Source organism: Chanos chanos, chromosome 5 (assembly GCF_902362185.1).
Source record: "Chanos chanos chromosome 5, fChaCha1.1, whole genome shotgun sequence".
Taxonomy (NCBI): Eukaryota; Metazoa; Chordata; class Actinopteri; order Gonorynchiformes; family Chanidae; genus Chanos; species Chanos chanos.
In genome coordinates this window covers 15,147,044-15,167,349 of record NC_044499.1, presented here as the reverse complement: position 1 = coordinate 15,167,349, position 20,306 = coordinate 15,147,044, and the positions used below count along the sequence as shown (strand labels likewise).

At 40.0% G+C, this 20,306-nt stretch overlaps 1 protein-coding gene across 1 annotated transcript; it reads right to left on the bottom strand.

The window, feature by feature from the left end:
• Positions 1 to 382: 382 nt before the first annotated feature.
• On the bottom strand, positions 383 to 9,495 carry LOC115812065 (uncharacterized). The gene is made up of 21 exons (XM_030774548.1): positions 9,370 to 9,495; positions 8,564 to 8,654; positions 8,223 to 8,288; positions 7,920 to 8,086; positions 7,657 to 7,808; positions 7,495 to 7,580; positions 6,555 to 6,719; positions 5,347 to 5,451; positions 4,829 to 5,074; positions 4,554 to 4,645; positions 4,267 to 4,455; positions 3,768 to 3,950; positions 3,392 to 3,490; positions 3,220 to 3,309; positions 2,958 to 3,072; positions 2,715 to 2,833; positions 2,471 to 2,584; positions 2,241 to 2,304; positions 1,963 to 2,056; positions 1,411 to 1,579; positions 383 to 1,134 (listed from the first exon to the last, which is right to left on the bottom strand). Exons 1-21 carry the CDS (start codon positions 9,412 to 9,414, stop codon positions 961 to 963), a joined length of 2,625 nt encoding a protein of 874 aa, XP_030630408.1. The 5' UTR covers positions 9,415 to 9,495; the 3' UTR covers positions 383 to 960.
• Between the last annotated feature and the right edge of the window lie 10,811 nt (positions 9,496 to 20,306).

Here is a 20,306-nt window from a genome sequence, read left to right as displayed (position 1 = left end):
AGTGTTCAATCACAGATCTAATATTATGATCTGTTATTACTTGACACCATAATTCATTGTACTGTATGAGCCAAATAACTGTTCTTGAAAGATTTTTTTGTACTCTCCACTCTATTCTAGACACACCAAAAGAGATATCCAAGACAAATAAATTATTTTTAAAGTTGTGTCTGTGTGTGTGCGTAATCACAACAAGAAGAGAGTTGAAAAATAAATATATTTTATATGAACTACCATTCATTAACAACCTCAAATATAAATATAAGTCTGTTAATGTAAAAACTGTAGTTTGTATCACATTAACCGTATCCCTTTTTCTACTGACGTAGGGGCTGAGAGAGGCCACAATACAGTCAAAATGAAAACAAAGTGCTCCATTGTGCTCAGTTAACTGCATCATATACAGAATTAAAGTCAAAATAAAATATTTCTTGTTCTTTAACTTTAAGATTAGTACTCTTTTCAGGTTTCAAGCATCAAACAAATCACAATTGATTTAAAATCATATTTCACCAAAAGGAAAAAAAAAATCCTTAGAGACATTTAGTGGAATGGAGTAGTATCACAAGTCACAATCATTAGTAATTAAAATGTGTTGAGGTTGTGGCATTGGGAGTGCTTTACATCAGTGCCTTGAAAAACAAGTGCTTTGCATATACTCCTCATATGTACAATATAAACAGCAAAAACCCACACATTATTAGTGTCTCAGTGTTAAGCCACAGTTAATGGACACGTTGAATGAAAACGAACACTGTACATGAGTACATAAGGACAAACTCTCAGAGCTTACACAAACTCAGGACAAAAGATGTCCTTTGTCAAACCCATACAGTGTGGTTAGTGACACAACAGACGTCAGTTTGCTGATTCCTACTCGTGAACTGGTTCAACTGAACTGAGAAGGAGTTTGTGACCATCTTGAGTTCAGTTCTGTTGCTCTTGTAACGTGGTGTGATGTTATTCATTGAACAACATCAGTAACTGGGTGTCTTCAGATGGGGCCCTTGCTGAAATATTCAGAGCCGAGTACCATGCAGGTGCTGCGCGGGTACTGAGGGTAGAGGGAGGAGGGCCTGGTCTCTTCCTCTCTGGACAAATTTCACCCCTCAGACCAACCCTCTCAGTCAAGATCTGCACACACAACCCAACCCACATTTCACATGACCGACCAATGTACAGCAAACATGAGTTTCATTCAGTACTGCTCAGTTCTCATAAATATTAGTAGCTATTGTCATACTCTGTCTGGAGTCTATAGAGACATCTACGTAAATGCAAAAAATAAAAATTCCATAAAATGTTACTTCAAACACAACAATTTGGAAACAGGACCTGTCAAATAAGGAAAACTGTGAATAGTTCTCCGTGGTGGAAACCTCATTCAAAGTTAGTGGCTAGGAGGCTTACCTGTCTAAGTCTATGGAGGTAGACTTGCTCAGATTCTTGTGGATGTTTCTCTGGGATTGGTAACTTCCATCGCTGTAATTCAGCCCTAATCTCTGGACCATCATAAAGAACGACGGGGTCCAGCCCCTTCTGGTTTATTAGCTCCACCAAACACTCCTTAAAATGCAATCTACAAACAACACGTACAAAAAAGCAATTGCACTGGCCATTATCAGTAATTTGAAACAGCATAGTTCATTAAAGGGCAGGAACACCTTGTCCCACAATGAATGCCTGGAGTTAAATCAATGGTGCTGTATAATTAGTGTAAACGACTCATGGAAAAGCATTACAGAACTTAAACAGCTTTAAATGAGCTGTGAGATGCTAAAGTTTTGTTATTGTTGCTTTACAAAATTGAGGTGTGATGAAGTTGAAATGGTTAGAAGAGAATTTGCTTTACATGAAACCGTGTTTCTTTACTAAGATTAGGGAATGAGCTCTGAGGTTTTTTTTTTTTTTTTTTTGACTGAGTGACGGTAAACTCCTCACTAATCAATGCGACTGACTTACTGGCAGTATCCGCTGTACTCCACATAAGCTTGTCGACCACACGGCTCCTCCTTCACGTCTCCTGTCTCCTTGAGCTCCATCACTGCACATACACCTAAAACAGATGTGTCAAAAACATACGACGCTCAACACATCACAACAACCCAAAACTCAGAACAGCCACACTAGCACACATATCCTGTTCTTTCATGAAAGTGCTTATGTGATAATGGGATGATGTGCAACCTTAACACCTATTGTTCTACATACAAACAAGTAATAAGAAGTTCATGATGTACCTCTCAAGTCTCCAGCTGCACTTTTCGTCTGTCTGAGCAGGAACGGATGGACAACGTTATGATGCTGGAGGAAGAGTCAGAGGGTGAGAGTGCAATCAGCAATCAACAATCAAACTAACTGAAACCTGTTATCACGTCCACTTCCTCAGATAATGATTAGGAGCTGAGGGAGGTACTGGATTTGTGAGAGAGCTCCCATTTACTTACAGCCAAAGTCACCAAGGACTCACCTGAAGCAACCTCTGTAGTCTAGGAACATTCCAGTCTCTGAGGTGGTACAGACAGTCCCTGGGGTGGTGGGCATGTAACCCCTTTGCTCCACAGTCCGCTGAGAAATCACATCCCTGAACATACCCCATCACAAATAACGTTTAACAAAAATGTCACAAGTACTTTTCATACGCACCGGACTCTGACAACCATACAAGAACCACACAGGTGAAGTGTGCTTATTTTTTAGGTTACGTAACTTACAGAACCCATTTTAAAAGGCCGACTGCAACCACCACAGAATTCATGCTGACACTCTGTGCATCTGAAGTGCAGGCAACCGCCTTTGGCGAGGTAGAACCGGAACTTGCATTTCGGACAGTCTAAAAAAAAAAAAAAAAAAAAAAAAGATGGAATTGATGTAGAATGTGGCCAGCTGACAAGGAAAATAAAATTTCTCTGGCTTAACTGTCTTTCTAGTGCTAGGCGCCAACTCTGATAGCATACCTATTTTGTTCCTGCTGAGAAAATGCTCGAGTTGTGTATTCTGGTATTCTGGATTGTTAAGAAGTTGCCACTCCTTGAATTTCTCACAGGAGAGACTCTCGTGTTGAGGAGCCCACTGGCAGACAAGCATCCAAAATGTGATATGAACATATGACACATGATGTAATGAGTCCACGATGGTACAATTGTGTATAAGTGCTGTCCTACTTTGTATAAGTGCTATTCTAATTCTACTGTTTGTAAGAGAGTAAACAAAACTTACAGCACTCTTGCACTGAGAGCATGTGCTTTTCCTACAGCTAGGGCAGTCCATCCTCAGTCTGTTTACTTCATGGAGCATTCCAAAACTACACTGCAACAGACAGAGACATGTTGGTAAGGGCAGTGGGGAGCTGACTATTGAAGGTATTTGGGTGCTTGGCGAAGGGACTTACATGGGCACACCAGCGGAAGTTGGGCATTTCCTGAAGCGCCTGGTCTCTCAGTTTCCTCTGGAACAGCTCATGGGTTTGGGGTTCCAAATAGTGTTTGATCTGAAGTGAGGTTCACAGAGAATATTGGGGGAAAAGTAGATAGGAGGATATGTAAAAAGAATAGAGGAGAATGAGCTGCTTATGTAAGATAAGGCGATTCATGCGAGAGAACAATTTTTCTAAAAGGTTTTCAATGCAATCAATACATAAAATGACTCAGAGTTGTTTCTCCAGATAAGTCAGAAGAGTCTGAGAATACAATGCAGCACATGAACATACAATATTTTATGTAACGTTTTTTGGCAACGCCTGAATCTTAGCCACTTGCCATACCAACCTGTGTGTCGAGCAGGTTAAAGTAATCCATAGATTCCTCCATGCGTCCTGCTCCACGTATGTCTGGTTGGTTACAGATGGGACACACAGCAAAAACAATGCTCTTCTCTTTAATGACGGAGGAGAAATAGGTCTTAAAGCACTGCTCGCAGAAAGCGCAGGAACAGTGTGTCATCGTGATCATCTGAACACAGTGAGAAGAGCAGTGTCAGGTCTGGGCTGGAGGCAACCTGCTTCATAGTTAAACTATTACAGCGATTAATATACATACAGTACATTAATTCATTACTTATTTTATAGGGATTCACTCGTAACACCTCTCACTTTCTTAGCAGCACTACAATGATCTTGCGCCTTTATCTGAATAAGTTTATGTGCTTTTTATGTCAGATGAAGTATGGTCTTTTTAAAACTAAGATATATACTGTATATAAAGGCTCTAGACCTGCTCCACTGGGTTTGGCCCTATGTTAGACTTGCCTGCTGACTCTCTATCTCACCTTGCTGAAGGACACCTGCTCCTGGCATATGGGGCACTCATGGCAAAGGAATTTGAGGGCAGAGGGCAGGTCACGGCACGCCTGGACCGCCTCCAGAACCTCCGCTGGACTAAAACTGCGCCCCTCCAGACTCATCAGGCTCCTGAACATGTACGCTTTCTCTCCCTGGATCCCATCTGGTATCGCAATCTAGGAGCAAGAAACAGAGCCTAACAGTGTGAAATCCGTTCAAAGAAATACTTCACTAGACAAATTGATACAATTCATGACTTGGTTGTTCCTCTTACCTGAGAACCTTCAAATTTTTTCAGCTGGATGGGGAACTGCCTGTCGTTTATGGTGATGACCCTTTGTGGTTCTTTTAAAACCTGTGCTGCAACTACATCAGTTCAAGACATGTGGTAAACATGGTGGTAATATGACAAACACTTTGGAAACTATGTTGAGTGAAATAAGGCAATAGATGAGTAAGTCCCCTAGTACGCCAGTGTAGAGTAATAAATGAAATATTGGCCTGAGTCGTCAGTACTGTTCTAGCTGTCATCCTTATCGCAGCTGGTACCTCGGGGGTCCCGGAAAGTGATGCAGGCTTGGTCTGGCTGAGCAGCCGGATACTTCACATCCAGAATCTCACCTCCTTCGTTCTGTCTGCGCTGGAAGTAAATAGTAAGCTTATTCTTCATCCTTTTGGGACAGACTCCCTGCGGAAGATGGTTCACAACCAGTCTGTGTCTATCATCCACCAAACCTGAGGGGATGCAAGGATCTTCACCAAACGCCTGCTTCTGCCTCCAGGTGTAAGACATATCTTTAAAACAAAACAGGCTTTTATTTGTAAGACAGGTGACAATTTAATGTGACTTCACATAATTAATATAAACTAATCAATATCCATTCCTTTAAAAAAATATCTATCTATACACATACATACTGTACCCACACACACACACACACACACACACACGCAGCTGAGGCTGCAATCAATTGGCATAAGCTGGTCTTGTGAACAGAAAATAAGTCACTTCTACACATACAGAGCAAGCACAGTAGTGATTTTTTTTTCTTTGTTGTTGTACGTACCCTTATCTTTGTTACCAAGCTGATACATGTTCACAACCTTTTCCAGCTGAAGACTCTTGAACAAGTTATCTAAGTCGTCTTGGTCTGAAGGGCTGGTGTTCGGGGCTGAGGCAGAACGATAAGTTAACTGATCAGTTAATACGTTTTCTAAACATGGTCAGTTACTTATATAACACAGGGTTACTAATTTCAACAGGAATAATACAGAACTATCACTAGACATTTCATCACATCATATCATATATGCAATTATTTAATTAGTCTTAGGGAATTAGTTATAGCTAAGTGGAGATTAAACACAAAGTTTTATTAAATTTAGCAGAAAACTATTACATGCATATCTAAGGATGTTTTAAGTCTAATCTCTTTGGAATTCTGACAAAATGATTAATGCTAATCTTACCCTGGGTTGTTGTTTTGCATTAGCTGTGCTATGCCTTTTGAACTAATTAGAATCGTGCTATACTTGACAGGGTTCATGAGAACCAGCTCTGCCTAACAGTACATAATCATTACCCAGCCTCCACAATAAAATAATATTATACAAATGACAGTGGCCATTAAGACAAGCAAATACACTACTACCAAAACTGTTGGCCCTATCTGACATTCAAAATACCTATCACTTCATAATGCAGCAAACAATGAACAAATGATCATTTCATACTCAAAAAGTCTCATTAGTGCAATAACAATTTCCACATAAAATAAAATAAAATAAAATAAGATAAAATAAAATAAAAACCACTTGCTTTATAATATGATGGACCTTAAACTGAGTTCTGTATCACTGTAACTGATCAAACAAGTTTGTTTTTATGGGAGGTTAAAAGTAAAAACTACGATGACAATATATCTAAACTAAGTGATTCTATTTTTTTTTTAATCATCATTATTTCAAGCAAAACAAATGATTGTCTTTTGACATGCATGGATTTCTTCATTCAAAAGAGCTGACATAGTTTACATAATGAGCATTCTACATGCTCAAATCCCAATAGGCTTTTCTAACAAAGCTGAATTGAACTAAAACACTAAAATTGCTAGATCTATCCTTCTTTACAAACAATATCCTTATTGTTTAATCAAACTGTGGTGAGACCCCCCTTCATTAACAACAAGAAAAAAAAAACTGAACATATATGAGATCATTTGAATCAAAAACTTCAATGCGTGATAAAGGCAAAGACTTGTGTGCAGGGCCTTACCAGAAGCGTTTGTGATGAAAGGGTTTGTTGGGTGGTTAGTCTGGACAGCTGGCCCCTCGAACGTTATACCCAAGTCCAGGAGCTCCTGTGTGTATGAACGCCTCACCCCACTAACCTCTCCACTGCTGTCGTGAGGCTGGCTAACCTTTGAACTCTTGGGTAGAGCTGAGGAGGTATTCAAAATAGAAAATGAAAGCTTTACAAAACGTTTCAGAGGCAACTGTACTGAACTGTAGTGAGAAATGATACAAAAATTAAAGAGATTAGACAGGAGACTACAATTTTCTATCTATTAGTCAAAAAACAAAACTGCATTTTTTCTTTTTTCTCCATTTACTGGAATGTGTTCCTACCCTAAAACTTGTTGGTCTACATTCTGCATAACCAGTATCTCAGTCAAGGTACGTGAGAGTAACACCCACTTCAACCAACACAATCTGAAGTCAAATATTTTTCACTGTACAGATTACCCTCCATTATGAAGTGAAATAGTGGGCTTGGAGAGGGAGACCATTTCCTTATCTTATGTCTACATGCAACAACACAGCAGTCTGACTGAGACTGGTAAGCAGTGAGAGGCAGAGTGGCAGAGTAATTCTGACTGCAGCACCTGCCCAGGGGAACATAGCAAACCATAGTCCTTTGGACCCTTGGCCAGACCCAGCAAGTTTGCTACAGACCCAAACAGAGCTGGGATTTGAAGTGGCTCTGAGCTGTAAGACCTGTATCTTCTCCCTGACCTGAGTGCTATTTTAGAATCAACCCAGATTCCTAGTACAACATCACAAATATGATATAAACAATACAGGTGTGTTACCAGTGACTAATTCATAAAACGGGCACTGTATAACAGAACAGGTCTTTCAGTTTCATGCCGACAAATAACAACGGTTATGACATTCATGATAAGGTGCTGTGTACTACAGCAGCCAAAACTCACTGTTGCTGGCAGGATGAGTAAGCGACGTTGACGACATTCTTGGCTTAGTGTTGAACTTCTGATGCACATTACTGGGGTGGGGCCAGCTGTAGAACACCAGACAATGAGTAGCAATGCATAAATGTCACCTGTAATAATGCATTTTCAAGTCTTTTGACCAACCTGCCATAGGATGTTTCCCCCTGTGTCCCTACATGAGGGTGCTGTTGTAGAGCAGGTGTCCGACTTCTGGTTGGCAAAGTAGCGAAAAGAGGAGTTTCCCGTTGAAAAGCAGCCCTCATCTCTTCAAGGACAATTAATAAGTTGGACCACCCCTGTCAATCAAAAACCATTTAAATGCACAATACAAGATTGAACATTTTCCTACTAGTAGCACATAGTATTCCCGAGGGAAAGCATTGTTTATTATTGTTGAATCAGCTCACAATCTTCCAGTTAGTGAGACAGTGAAGAAGCACTTGACCAGATGCATCAACACAGCTGCTTTTGGTGTTGATGATCATCGAGGCAGAGGGGCGAACATAACACCTGGGGGGACTATGAGGATGAGTCTCATGGATCCAGAGGCAAACAGGAATATTATATGTGTGACCTAGGTAATAAAATGAAATTGCAAACAGGAACATTGTTTGTGTGACCTAAGTAATAAAAAACGATATCATGTAAATTAGGTTCCCGGGTTTAGTAAAAAGTGATGACTTAGAAGGTCAGTCCAAATATACACATACCCTCATAACAAACAGCAATAGTGCCTCCCAGATTAACCAGCTTCTTTCTGTCATTGTTGCGATAATCTGCATGAAAAAGAATACGTGACTGGATCAAAATGGTATAAAATATGTCAAACATTCAAATTAGGCTCCTTTCTATAGTAGTAATAATTTCTGTAAACTAACCGACACTGTCTTTAATGTACTGATGCTTTAAATCCAAGGATTGAAGGATCCCCCTAAAAATAGCATTGTTGCTATAATGCATTTACTTCCGAATCTCATTAGTGTTTTTCTATTCTGTATTGGTGCTTTATGCAGATAAATATAAGTAAATGGATACTTCTAAATGAACTTACAGTAGAAATCCACATACAAGTGTAGATCAGGGTAAACACCTGTAACCTTCCTTATGTCGTCGAGAACCGCGTCTGGATAGCGGTATTTGCACTATGATGTTTGGGGGAAAAAAGCAGCTGTAAATTAATTATTAAGAAAGACAGTGCGCCTATCGAAACCATACAAGACAAACAACATTATAGCAAGTTGTGTCTTTTTGTGCAGCAAGTTCAGAAATCCTAGTGTTACATCAGTGTCAATTTTGCACAGCAGTGACGACAGCTATGAAGGTGTCACTCTGTAGATTCCTGGAGAGATATCAGAAGATATGTCAGAACCTCGAAAACATCCTAAGAAGCTGGAGAATGTGGGTGACGTCTTCACTGAAGCCCAAATGGCGATATCGCCAAAGGAGTAAAAGCCATATGATGCAAACTAAAACTCTACTGAAAACGTAATATGAACCAGTGACCCCACAATCTGAAAACAATATTAGCTAATTTGCCAGAAGAACATCATTGCCCATTATGCATATTAGTAGTGTACAATTTGGCTACAAGTTGCAGCATTTGCAGGCAGTTTAGCTGCATTCACAGCAGTAAACGGTTAACTTATATGCAGTGGGGTGGTGTACTCTTCTGCAGTTATTTGAAAATTCATTTAAAGTAAGCTGTAAACTAACCATGTTCTGTCTGATAATCTAATTTAACCGTCCTTAGATTAAGTCCCTGGTCGAAAACTAATTTGTCATGTAGCGAACTAATTTACTATAACGAATTAGCAAGCTAAGCTAACGTTCGCTGTACCACCACAACACATACCCTACCTCAACCAGTGTTCCATGTTCTAGATCAACAGCCACACGAGACATATTCACATAATTTGAAATCACTGATATCAGTGGTTTGAGGGTGTCAAATAGGACCAAAGTAAGAACTTAACGGCCGATTTCGTTCCATAGTACAAAGTTTACAAGTCTCTGAATGAGTTTCGATTTCTACAGTTAACGTAACTACACCCGAATGAACGCAAGGTGGATATGGAAGTTGTTTTCCACCATACTATGTGTGGCACAATCTTATCGCGTATGTTGAAACTTCTCCTGATAGACTCTGGAGGGCAGTATGACTACAAGGTTCGAGCACTTGAAGGTTCTTCAACTAGCTGGTGCAAGGGCAATGCTACACTGGGTTAACAGTCAAATCAAAGAGACTGGTCCACAAACACCTGAACAAAACAACATGAATCATATTTTAAATAGGAACCATATCTGTAATTGTTGTTCCTCAGAGCTAAAGGAGAATCCTGGGTTGGTCAGCAGTGAATAAAAACGAGACAATCTATCTATCTATCTATCTATCTATCTATCTATCTATCTATCTATCTATCTATCTATCTATCTATCTATCTATCTATCTATCTATCTATCTATTTTTTTCTGACCTAGGCTAACAAACCTGAAGTACACAGTCTGAATCTTAAATCAGTTTTATTTTTACTTTTTTGGTTTTTGTGTTTACTTTTATTTCTATTTAATATTCTTGACAAGTCATATTTTAAGGTTTGCCGGGTCAACAGTGTGGATGATAAATACAGAATTCCAGATAACTGAAATAATAGAGATAGCTACGTTAACTTACTTTTAAATTATTGAGATAGGATAACAGTGGTCAGATAAGGGTAAATGGAATAGGGAAGAGGGAGACTTAAAAAAGCAGAAGGAGGTATTTTTGAAAGGAGAAAGAGATGGGGACAGCGGTGAAACTAATGTAGTTTTCACACTATCAGGACAGAGAAGCCTTGTTTCTGATGACAATATCTCCCTGCTGAGAGATTATGCTTCAGTGTGAAGGTGACTCCTAAGACCATGCTACTGTGTGAATATTGTTCCTTAGCTGGAAGTTGAGCTTCTGAGCAGATTTTGCTGCACACTAGGCTTAGCTACATATCTATCCATTTTTAACACATTACATCAGCTTTGGGAGGGTGGGGTGGGAGTATAATCCCCAATCCTACATGGTCAGAAAAAAAAGTCTCTTTCTCTTGTTTTTCTCTTGATTTAATAGTTGTCACAGAATCAGATACATGTACAAATCATATCAGTTTTCCTGAAAACACTGGTAGCAGAAAATGGTACCACCATTTCATCAGTTCTTCTAGATTGGAGTCACACGTTTTAGTTATTTTAGTGACATCACACAATGTGCACACTCACTAGAGATGTGTACACACCAGGGATGTGGTGAAATGGCTGTGTTTCTCTTGACGGTGGAAGGTCATTTGTATGGCTGAAAGTACTCTTTCTGGCTCTTTGAGTGAATCACCTGGCTGTAATAGCGGCTCTCCACCCAGGACGAGATGGTCTCTCTGGTCCAGACCTCATTGTGCCACTGCCCTACTTCTAGACAATGGAAGCACACTTCATTACACTGTGTCTCCACACATTTCACTTTGAAGGAAGAAAAGCAACAGTAGACCTCCACTAATGCCCTCGGAGTGAATTTATCCCAGCTGTACATCAGCTTTGTAACCCCCTCCCCCAAACCTTACACATATACTCTCTCTCTCTCTCTCTCTCTCTCTCTCTCTCTCTCTCTCTCTCACACACACACACACACACACACACACGCACACACACACACACGCACGCATGCACGCACGCACACACACATACACAGACACACACTCAGACAACAAAGCGCACACATGGGACTACACACTCTTCTGGTTGCTTGGTTAGGTTGTGCACAGCTGCTGGGCAAGTTTGATGCCAGGTTCAAACAGTCCGTAGCTGAGCATAGGTCCATTTGAAAAACTCAGTGGAGGTGACATTAATAGGAGCTAAGTCCCTTTATCAGGCACAGTGTTTTCCACATGAAAGTGGTGGCATATCACTCACACTGCCTGAATGGATATGAAAATCCCACTGGCTTCAAGGTCCCTTTAAATTACTGACTGAAAGGTTTGATAAAAGTTCTTTTGGAGAGGCAGAGCCAAGAGACTGGCCGTAACAGAACTCCCGTAATTAAAACTCAACGCAGGGTGGAGGGGCTTTGCCCACAAGGGTGTGACTGTGATTTCAAAGCCAACCAGATGGGGAAAAGACCCTGAACCATTCTGGAATATCATGTACAAAGGGGGCAGACATAGAGACATTTAATGTGAACTACACGATACATTAATAGGATATGGCTTTAATATGTTAAAAAATCAACTTGTGGAAAGTCACGCTGGAAACCTCAACACAGCTGAAGTTAAGCAGAAAATTCATATTGTTCTTTGCAAATAGCATTTTCAAAACTGTTAAAATATTCAATAAACTGTAATATTTTATGTTCTGTTATATAAATATTTAAATTTCATTGTATTATATGCAATATTTTATATTCCAAAGAACGACCAGCATTAGCTCTTTTAATATAAAGGAAGAATTGCTTGGCACAGGGAAAGAAATCTGCATCCATGCATGCACCCCAACTCCATCAACACAATCAAAAACTGGAAACAAAAGGGAAAATCTGCACCACCACCCAAACAAACTCATACATGCTGACATTCATGTATTTATCTGTGTATATATAAATGTATGTTTGCAAACAGGGATTTGCTTGCGTGTTTCACTTTGTTGAAGGCTGAAGAGGGCTTGTCAACTTCACTCCGACTAGGAAAGAGGGGCCCGGTAATGGGGTTTGTCATCTGCTAATGATCGCCTTCAGCTGCAGGAGGATTCAGGGGGTCTGCTGAGTGGAGACAGGATCTATAATGATTTGGCATCTCTTAATGAAAGCCACTGGGTACCCCCCAGTACCACACTGCATGCGTTCCATAGGGCAAAAGCTACAGTAGCACCCCCCCCCCCACCCCCCACTGCAAAAGAGCAGTCGGCCGTTAACCCTCATATTTGTCATCACACATTTACCATCAGCTTTTCAGCTGTGCTCCATCTGAAACCTTCCATTAACCCTTCAACCTTCTAAATGTGTCAGTGCACCACAGGCTTCCACCAAAACATTCAAAATTCACAATGTCAGTGCCACTTCAGTCAAAAGAAACACCCTAAGAACATATAAGTTTCACTAGAACTGATCCATTTGCAATAAACAATGGTGCAACTTTACATCTTCATATGAAAATGAGAAGAGCATGTTTTTGATATGAGTTCCAGAACGTTTGTCATGTAAGCATGTTACCCCGGGTAACCCTCTCACTCATACTTATATAGTCTGTCAGGCACATATGCCTGACAGTGTGTGCATGCCCACACACACACGCACACACGCACACACACTCACACGCATACAAACACACACACACTGGCTTTTAAATCCATTTCAGGATCCCCAGTGCCTTTGCCTTTTGCGATCATAAATTAAACAGGCGACCTGGACTTTCCATTTGTTTTCCTATCTGAACTTTTAATATGACAGCAGTCACTCTGCATGAGCACTGTGAAAATAACATGTCTGAAATCAACAGCATGAAACACACTATTATTCTCAGCATGGGATTCACTATTACGCTCTGGCATTGGAACTAGACGCAGTTGAACTAATCAATAACCTCCACAAAAGATTAACAGTTTAGCCCCCATTATTTGCTGATGAAAGACAGCCCCAGTAAAGCAGATGCTTGAAAAATTCCTCCCCATTTTCTCAGCAGAGTTAGGTCAACAGATCCAATTTAAAGAAGTCTAACCGTACTTTAAGTACATTTGTATGTTAAACCCATACAAGAAAACAAACTTGAAAAAGTAATCTTTTACTTAAAAAGTTGTATGATAACTGCTAAAATCAACAGATAAACAAAACAAAACAAAACAAAACCTGCTATTTATTGCTCATTGGCTCTTGTTCATACCACCTAGTACAACTAGTTTTAAACATTACAACAGAACTATCTACAAAGAGTGAGAGATTTTTGTTTAAGTCCCTGCTTGCAATTTAATCCACTGGATGCAACTACATCTTTAATTCAAGTTAATATAACTTCCTTTGTGTAAGAAAAAACACTGAACATTGGAAGCTTTATATTTGGCTGCTTTGGCTATAAATGCTCTAAGCATAATCCGATAGACATTGATGTTCTCTATTTAAAAGTTATATCACCTTTTCATGTCATGACATCTCTTCTCTACAATATGAATTCCCTCAGTTAAACCGTCTATAGTCAATCCATTCTCCTTGGACAGGGTGAGAGGGTGGATTGATTTTGTAATCCATTTTAATTGGAGATGCTTTACCACTGCAGGCTTGGCTAGTTCACCACACCCTTATTCTCAGTCGCACATTTTTTACAGAGTGAGTAGAGGTGGGGAACCAATAAAATATGCTGATGCTTTTGGATATCGCCTGTACTTAAATACTGCAGTCTGATTGCTTTTGGAAGACAAAGTAAGGAAGCTGTTCTGAAGAGGAGGAGTGAGTTGTGGTATTTAAATTAAAAAGCAATGGAGGATTAAAATCCCTTTAATCTACATAGCCAGAAGTATCTTACACTCTGTGCGCGTAATGTTCTCATCCTAGGTAATTCTGTTGGTGTATAGATGTCATTCAGGCGCCTGTTTTACTTGCAAGCTTTTCTGCCCCTTCAAATCAGAGCATTTCTGTAAAGAGTCTATTTTCCCAGCAGGTGTAACATGATGTAGTTTTCCTTGAGATTTCACTCAAATGCTGATAACATAGACATAAAGATCATGACTGATTGACTTTTGGAGAAAAAAAAATTGCTACTCGTTATGTTGAACATTATTATAGGCATTTGTGGCCTCTGGACTCAATATCCTACTGATCTATAGCATTCTATGTGGATGGTAGATGTGAATTAGCCCAAGGTTTCCATGGTGACCTGAAGCCTTACTGACTGCAGATCTTAATAACGAGGAGTGGATAAGTCAGCAACAACTTCAGCAAACTTTGAGAATTCCCCGAACAACAACAACAACTAAAAAAAAACGAACCAATTGCTTCCATTTTGCCCCTAAATCCCTTCATGGTAGCCACTACCTTGAAAAATAATAATTATGTGGAAATTATATAAATATATCAGCATTCCCTCCCTCTGTGTGTAATCTGCTGAGTGTTGTATTAATTTAATAAATCTGTCTTTCTCTGCTCTCCCTTCGCTGACTCAGTGGATCTCTCTCCCTCTCTCTCCCTCTCTCTCCCTCTCTCTCTCTCTTTCGCCCCCTATGTGTCTCTCCATTTGTGATTTCATTCTCTGTGACCTGGTGTTTAGGAGATTTAGGAGTGTGCGACGGACGCTGCGTGACTTTGAATCAGTGCCAACGCTATTTCAATAAGCCATCTTAGTCCCTCTGAGAGGCCTGCTTACTAAGAAGTCCACCCTGGTGGCTCCTATCGCTGCACACCGGCTTTGCTACTCACAAAGGACTGCTAGTTATACATTACAGTTTCTCAAAGAGGGATTGTAGTGTATATGTGTGTGTGTGTGTGTGTGTGTGTGTGCGCGCGCGCGTCTGTGCGTGTGTGTATAAGGCTCAGACAAACAGGTTATTTCTCTTCTCATTGAAGGTACCAAACAAATAAGTCAGGATTTCAATTTTAATTTTCTTGAGTCACCGCTACTATTGAAATATGATACAATGATCATTGAAATATGATACCACGATGGCGCGCCGTTGTTGCATTGACGTCAGCACTTTTCTCTGAGACTGGATGTTTCATCTGACTGATTCTTTAGAATTAGCTGTAATTAGTTTGTAGGGCAAACAGACATTCCACATCACAAATCCCTCTTATTTTTTATACTGAACAATGTATCAGCGCAGGTGAAATTCCAAACTCTACATGAAATATACTCAGTTCCATGGGGATTCAATCTGAAATCAGAACTGATAACTATACAACAGTCTTTACAGAATTGTACCTAAAACGTCATAAAGCTGTGAGTGAGGTCTTATCCCTGACTGGACTCTATGGTATGGCATCCGAGCACTGTTTTCCTACATTCCTACCTAGCATCTCAAACACTGATAGGTAAATGTGGCTTGTTGGTGTTTTACCTTTCTTCAAACAACCAAAACCAGAAATCACCACAGGCACAAGAACAAAACAAACAAGTGTTTTGCCTTTCTGGTTTTGTGGTCTTTCATTTCCCACTGTCTGCACATTACACATGTAACTTACAGACACGCTTGTTTTCTCTGTCTTTGTTGGAGTGGTACTCGTGGGTGAGGTAATTAAAGCTGCCCCTCCTATACTCTCTTTCTCTCCCTCTCTCTCTCTCTCTCTCTCTTTCTCTCTCTCTCTCTCTCACCCAGTTTTTCCGTGTTTAGTCTCTGTCTGCTATCCAGCCTCAGCCCTGGGACCAGTCCTGCGCGCTGGAGACCCCAGCTATAATGAGATTTTATTCACAGGCCAACACAGGTATATCCAAAAGGAGGAAAGCTCCATGGAAGGTGAAAACAAGAGCATTATGAATTTCTAATCCTTGATACATTATTCATGCATATAACAAGCCCAGAACACAAAGGCGGGCAGGAGAGCACTCACTTCAAACGCTCCTCTCATATCTCTTCAAATAGAGGAAAAGGCTTTCGAATGCATACATTAACATCTGAAAATAACCGACACACTGCATGGTGCCGCACTCCTGCTACGGGATGAATAAAGTGAAATAAAGAAGAGGGATGAGAAATAGAAGGTAACACAAGACATCTGTCGAGAATGTGATTTTGTCGGTGGGGACTGACTGGGGGAGGTTTTATTGAATTCTTTTATCTGCCCTTTAAAACAGATTATTCTTCTGCCATAACCACTGACTTTGCATTGCACACATCATGTTTTGAACTCTGCCATTTTTCCCATACCCACCCCCATCATTTAAAAAAAACCCCCAAAAAAACAGAACTTGAAAGAAGACACACATTCAGGTCACAGCAGGTGTTTTAATAGTTCTGAAATATCACATGTAAACAGGGAAGAAAATATGATTGGGTGAATAGCAACCTGCCACAAAAATGTTTCTACAGGAGACACACCCCAGAACGTAACCCGACAGGCTCAAAGGATATTTGATCGTGGATTTGTTTAACACATTTGTATATGTATACCAAGTTTGGATGTATGTGAATGAATTCTGCAGAATCGGATAAAAATCCAATAGGTTTGAATAGATATGGATGAAAGGGAAAAAAAGAGAAGGTAAAATGATGTCACTGGATCACACTGGAGCACCTTCTTGAAAAAAAATATGTGTGTAAACAGAACCTAATTATTTACCCTTTTTGTTGACTGTTTAAAAAAAAAGTGGCCACATTACTTTAATATGAAATATTATATTTTGAGTTGAAGGTGGTGTTACATTTATCAGAGGACAGAATACAAAGATTAATCAGAAAAATGTGGAGCCTTGTATACAGTAACTGTGATAAAAATAACAAGCGTTTTCTCATCTCACCTGTTTGATAGGCTGAGAAGAAACAATTATCACATTAATGAATAATTTAAAGATTGTCTTTCAGATGCTTACGTAGTGTTCATTTGAAGTTTTCAAGAGAGGATTTTTTTTTTGCTTTGATCTTTGGTAAGTTTCTTTACTCTAGCAAAGTTTGACACAAGCAATAACTTAAGTCAAATAAATAAATGACTTATGAGTAACTTAACATAAAATATCAACTTAATTTGTAACTGATGAATCACTAGTTGGAAACGTTAAATGTTCTTGCAATTTCATTGAGAGAAGTTGAATGTAATGGAACGAAATGATTCATTATTGTAGGAGAGTGGAGTGGTGATTAAGTAGTGTATAAAGAAAACTAATGTTGTGGAGAAATGTTCAGATGTAAGAAACAACTGTAAATTGCTTTCACTGAAGCATACTGTTTACCATCCCTGTTTATGGAGAATAATGATCAAAAATAAATGCTCTGTCTTGGTTATTTAAATTAATGAAAAAAGATTAAATCATAATTTCACACGGAATGCCCCGAAGTCCTTCACAAGACATCACATACGCTCCAGTTTCTTCCTATATGTCTCTAGATAAAAAAACCAAAAACAAAACAAAACAACCAAAAAAAAAAAACTACAAGAGTTTCCTTAGACCAAGTACATCAGCAATTAATTAAGCATGTAAAGACTCCTATGTACTCTAAGTGTCCCTAATCGTATTTCGCCTAAAAAGATGTTTACAGCTTGGTGCCTAATTGTGCACATGCCTTGTGCTAATCTCCCTGGCTATTGTAGTGTGTTTGATAATTCCTTGAAGGCAGACAGGAGGTGAAGTGTACACACAGGAGACAATCTTGGGTCCTGCTGATGCATGCTGATGACTGCACCTTGACAACACAGCCCTGGGACCCTCTTCTTTTGGGCCTGATTTAATTCCATTAGAGATCAGAAAATGAGGCTGCAAGAAAAAAAAATCAATTACCCCCAATCCCTCTCAGAGGATATATGTTACACATTGTCAAATGAAGCAGGGCTGACTGTGTGTTTTTTTCCCCTCTACATGCTCTTCCTCTTCTTCTTCTTCTTCTTCTTCTTCTTTATTTCCTTCCCTCTCTCTCCTTCAGTCTTATTTGCCTGAATGAGACATTAAGTCAGGTCACTGAATACAGATGTGTAGTGCAGCAAAGTGTATAAAAGGGAAGAAGGCCTCAAAGGACACACACACTCACATGCATGGACACACACACACACACGCACGCACAAGCACACACTCACACACACACACGGGCACACACAAACACACACACACACACACACACACACACACACACACACACACACACACACACACACACAGACACACACACACACACACACACAGACACACACACACATACACACATATTATAGTCTCAAGGGATCAGGTTGTCAGACTGCACATATGTACATCCAGAGATGCAAACATGCCCACACAAATGCATTCCCCAGTCACTGAAACAGAGCAGTGTCTCCACAGCTGTTGTGTGCGGCTGTCAGTCAAGGGCTAGTCCCTGTATGCCCACTATCTGATCTATACAAACCGTTGGCCCCAAAGGCTTCACTGCTGCTACAGTCCTGCCAAAAAGGAAAAAAAAAAAAAAGAAGAAATAGCAAGACAATGATCTAAATGTCAGGAGTGATTAAAAAGCTTATAACCCATTTTTCAGCTCAAACTTGCAGCATCCATTAAGACTCATCTGTGTATTGCTTTTTGTGTAAGACTAATCAGCACTTATGGAAAAGCTGGTAATTAAGTGAAAAAAAAAAAACCCCAACTGTGAGATCGCAAACCCGTATTCAGATTTGAACTATGTGACTGTGGTGTGATGCCATTTTCACAAGACATTTACAGATCATATCTGTCTCATGCTTTTAACCTGTGTTGGCGGCGGTGGCGGGTGGAGGTGGGGAGGGGGGTGTAACAATACTGGGGTGTGGCTGTGGGTCTACTGATGGGACAGTAGATTTAAGCAAGGGTTAGAGAGAAAGAGTGCAGGGCTTCTGGCGACGAGGGAGCGACAGCACTTGAGCAGGGAGGGGAGGAGGTAGTGTGCTTTCGCAGTGGGTCTGGGCCCCTGGAGGAGCAATGACTAACAGGCACCACTCCCTCAAGGTAAAAGTTACGAGCTGTGTTTCCAACAGGAAGTGACAGGAAGGAGCCCACCCGTAAATCTGCTTTTAGTTCTAATTAGCCTCAAAAAGCAAAGGGAGGGCAGGGGAGAGAGAGAGAAAGCAACAGGGATGAACCCCTTCATCGCACACTGAAGTCCAGACTTCAGACAGTTCACCCTTCATATGCACGCAAGGCTCTTTGCTTCATGGTCATGTTTTCAGTAACCATCTTCACCATCTGAATTCCTTCGATCATCACAAAGATACATTTGATCTTATGATGCTTGTGTTCCATCCATCACCCCTTTTATGAACATACCTGCCTGTGCATATTTTTTACTGGAGAAAACCAGTTTGCTTTTCAAGTTCACAAAAAAAAAAAACCCAGCGAGAGAACATTACAATCTTCAAGAGATATGAGACCTCACCTCTTCATTTTGAATGTCAGACGAACAAATTGACTTCAAATGTGCAAAAGATCTACACAGCATTTGTTAAGTGAGGAACAGTGTTGTCTCAGCTGTTATCTCTAAACTGTTACTCTAATGAACACAAGCCCCCATTCTTTCCACTCATGCATGCAAATATCTGCGGTCACTGTGACAACAGTGTGGAAAGCTGAGACTAGGAGGAAATTGGGAAAACAGGTCTGAGCTGTCATTGGCCGACAGTGGTTGTTGAACTTTTTATGTACACATATCAGTTGTATGTTTATGTAGACATATTTTTAGATTGTGTGCCTCTTCATCGAGGTAATGATTTTGGATGTTCCTCTGAAGCCGAAATGAAGAGAGATCATTGCACTGGTTATCACTGCAGATGTTTAACAATGCTGCTGAGAAGAACAAACAGCTGTCGTATCTACCTCATCTAAACATGTCAGAATAAAAAAGAAATATTGAGTGTTCTCACATTCTAGTCTTGATCTATGTGCATCACACCATGGTGGCTTTGCTGTGATGAGGTTCTCAGAGCAAAATAGAGATTCTCAAACTGCAGTCAGTTTTCGAGATAACAGCTTCTTGCTGAAGCACTAGGTGAGAGCAACAAATCAAGTCAGACATTTTCACTGGTGGAAGAGGCAATATACATAAATGCTAGGTGGGAAAATGAGCTTCATGTCAGTTTCAATGGTCTGTCAAATTTGATTCATCAAAATTGAAAGTGATACATTGCAATGTCAATGTAGACAGTTGTATAC

Bases quoted from the DNA above. Each gene is read 5' to 3' on its own strand.
- LOC115812065 (XM_030774548.1), bottom strand. From the start codon at position 9,414: ATGTCTCGTGTGGCTGTTGATCTAGAACATGGAACACTGGTTGAG. The intron at 4,646-4,828 runs GTACCAGCTGCG...GAACTGATGTAG, and splicing joins CACTTTCCGGGACCCCCGAG to TTGCAGCACAGGTTTTAAAA. The intron at 2,834-2,957 runs GTATGCTATCAG...TTTTTTTTTTAG, and splicing joins TCTCAGCAGGAACAAAATAG to ACTGTCCGAAATGCAAGTTC.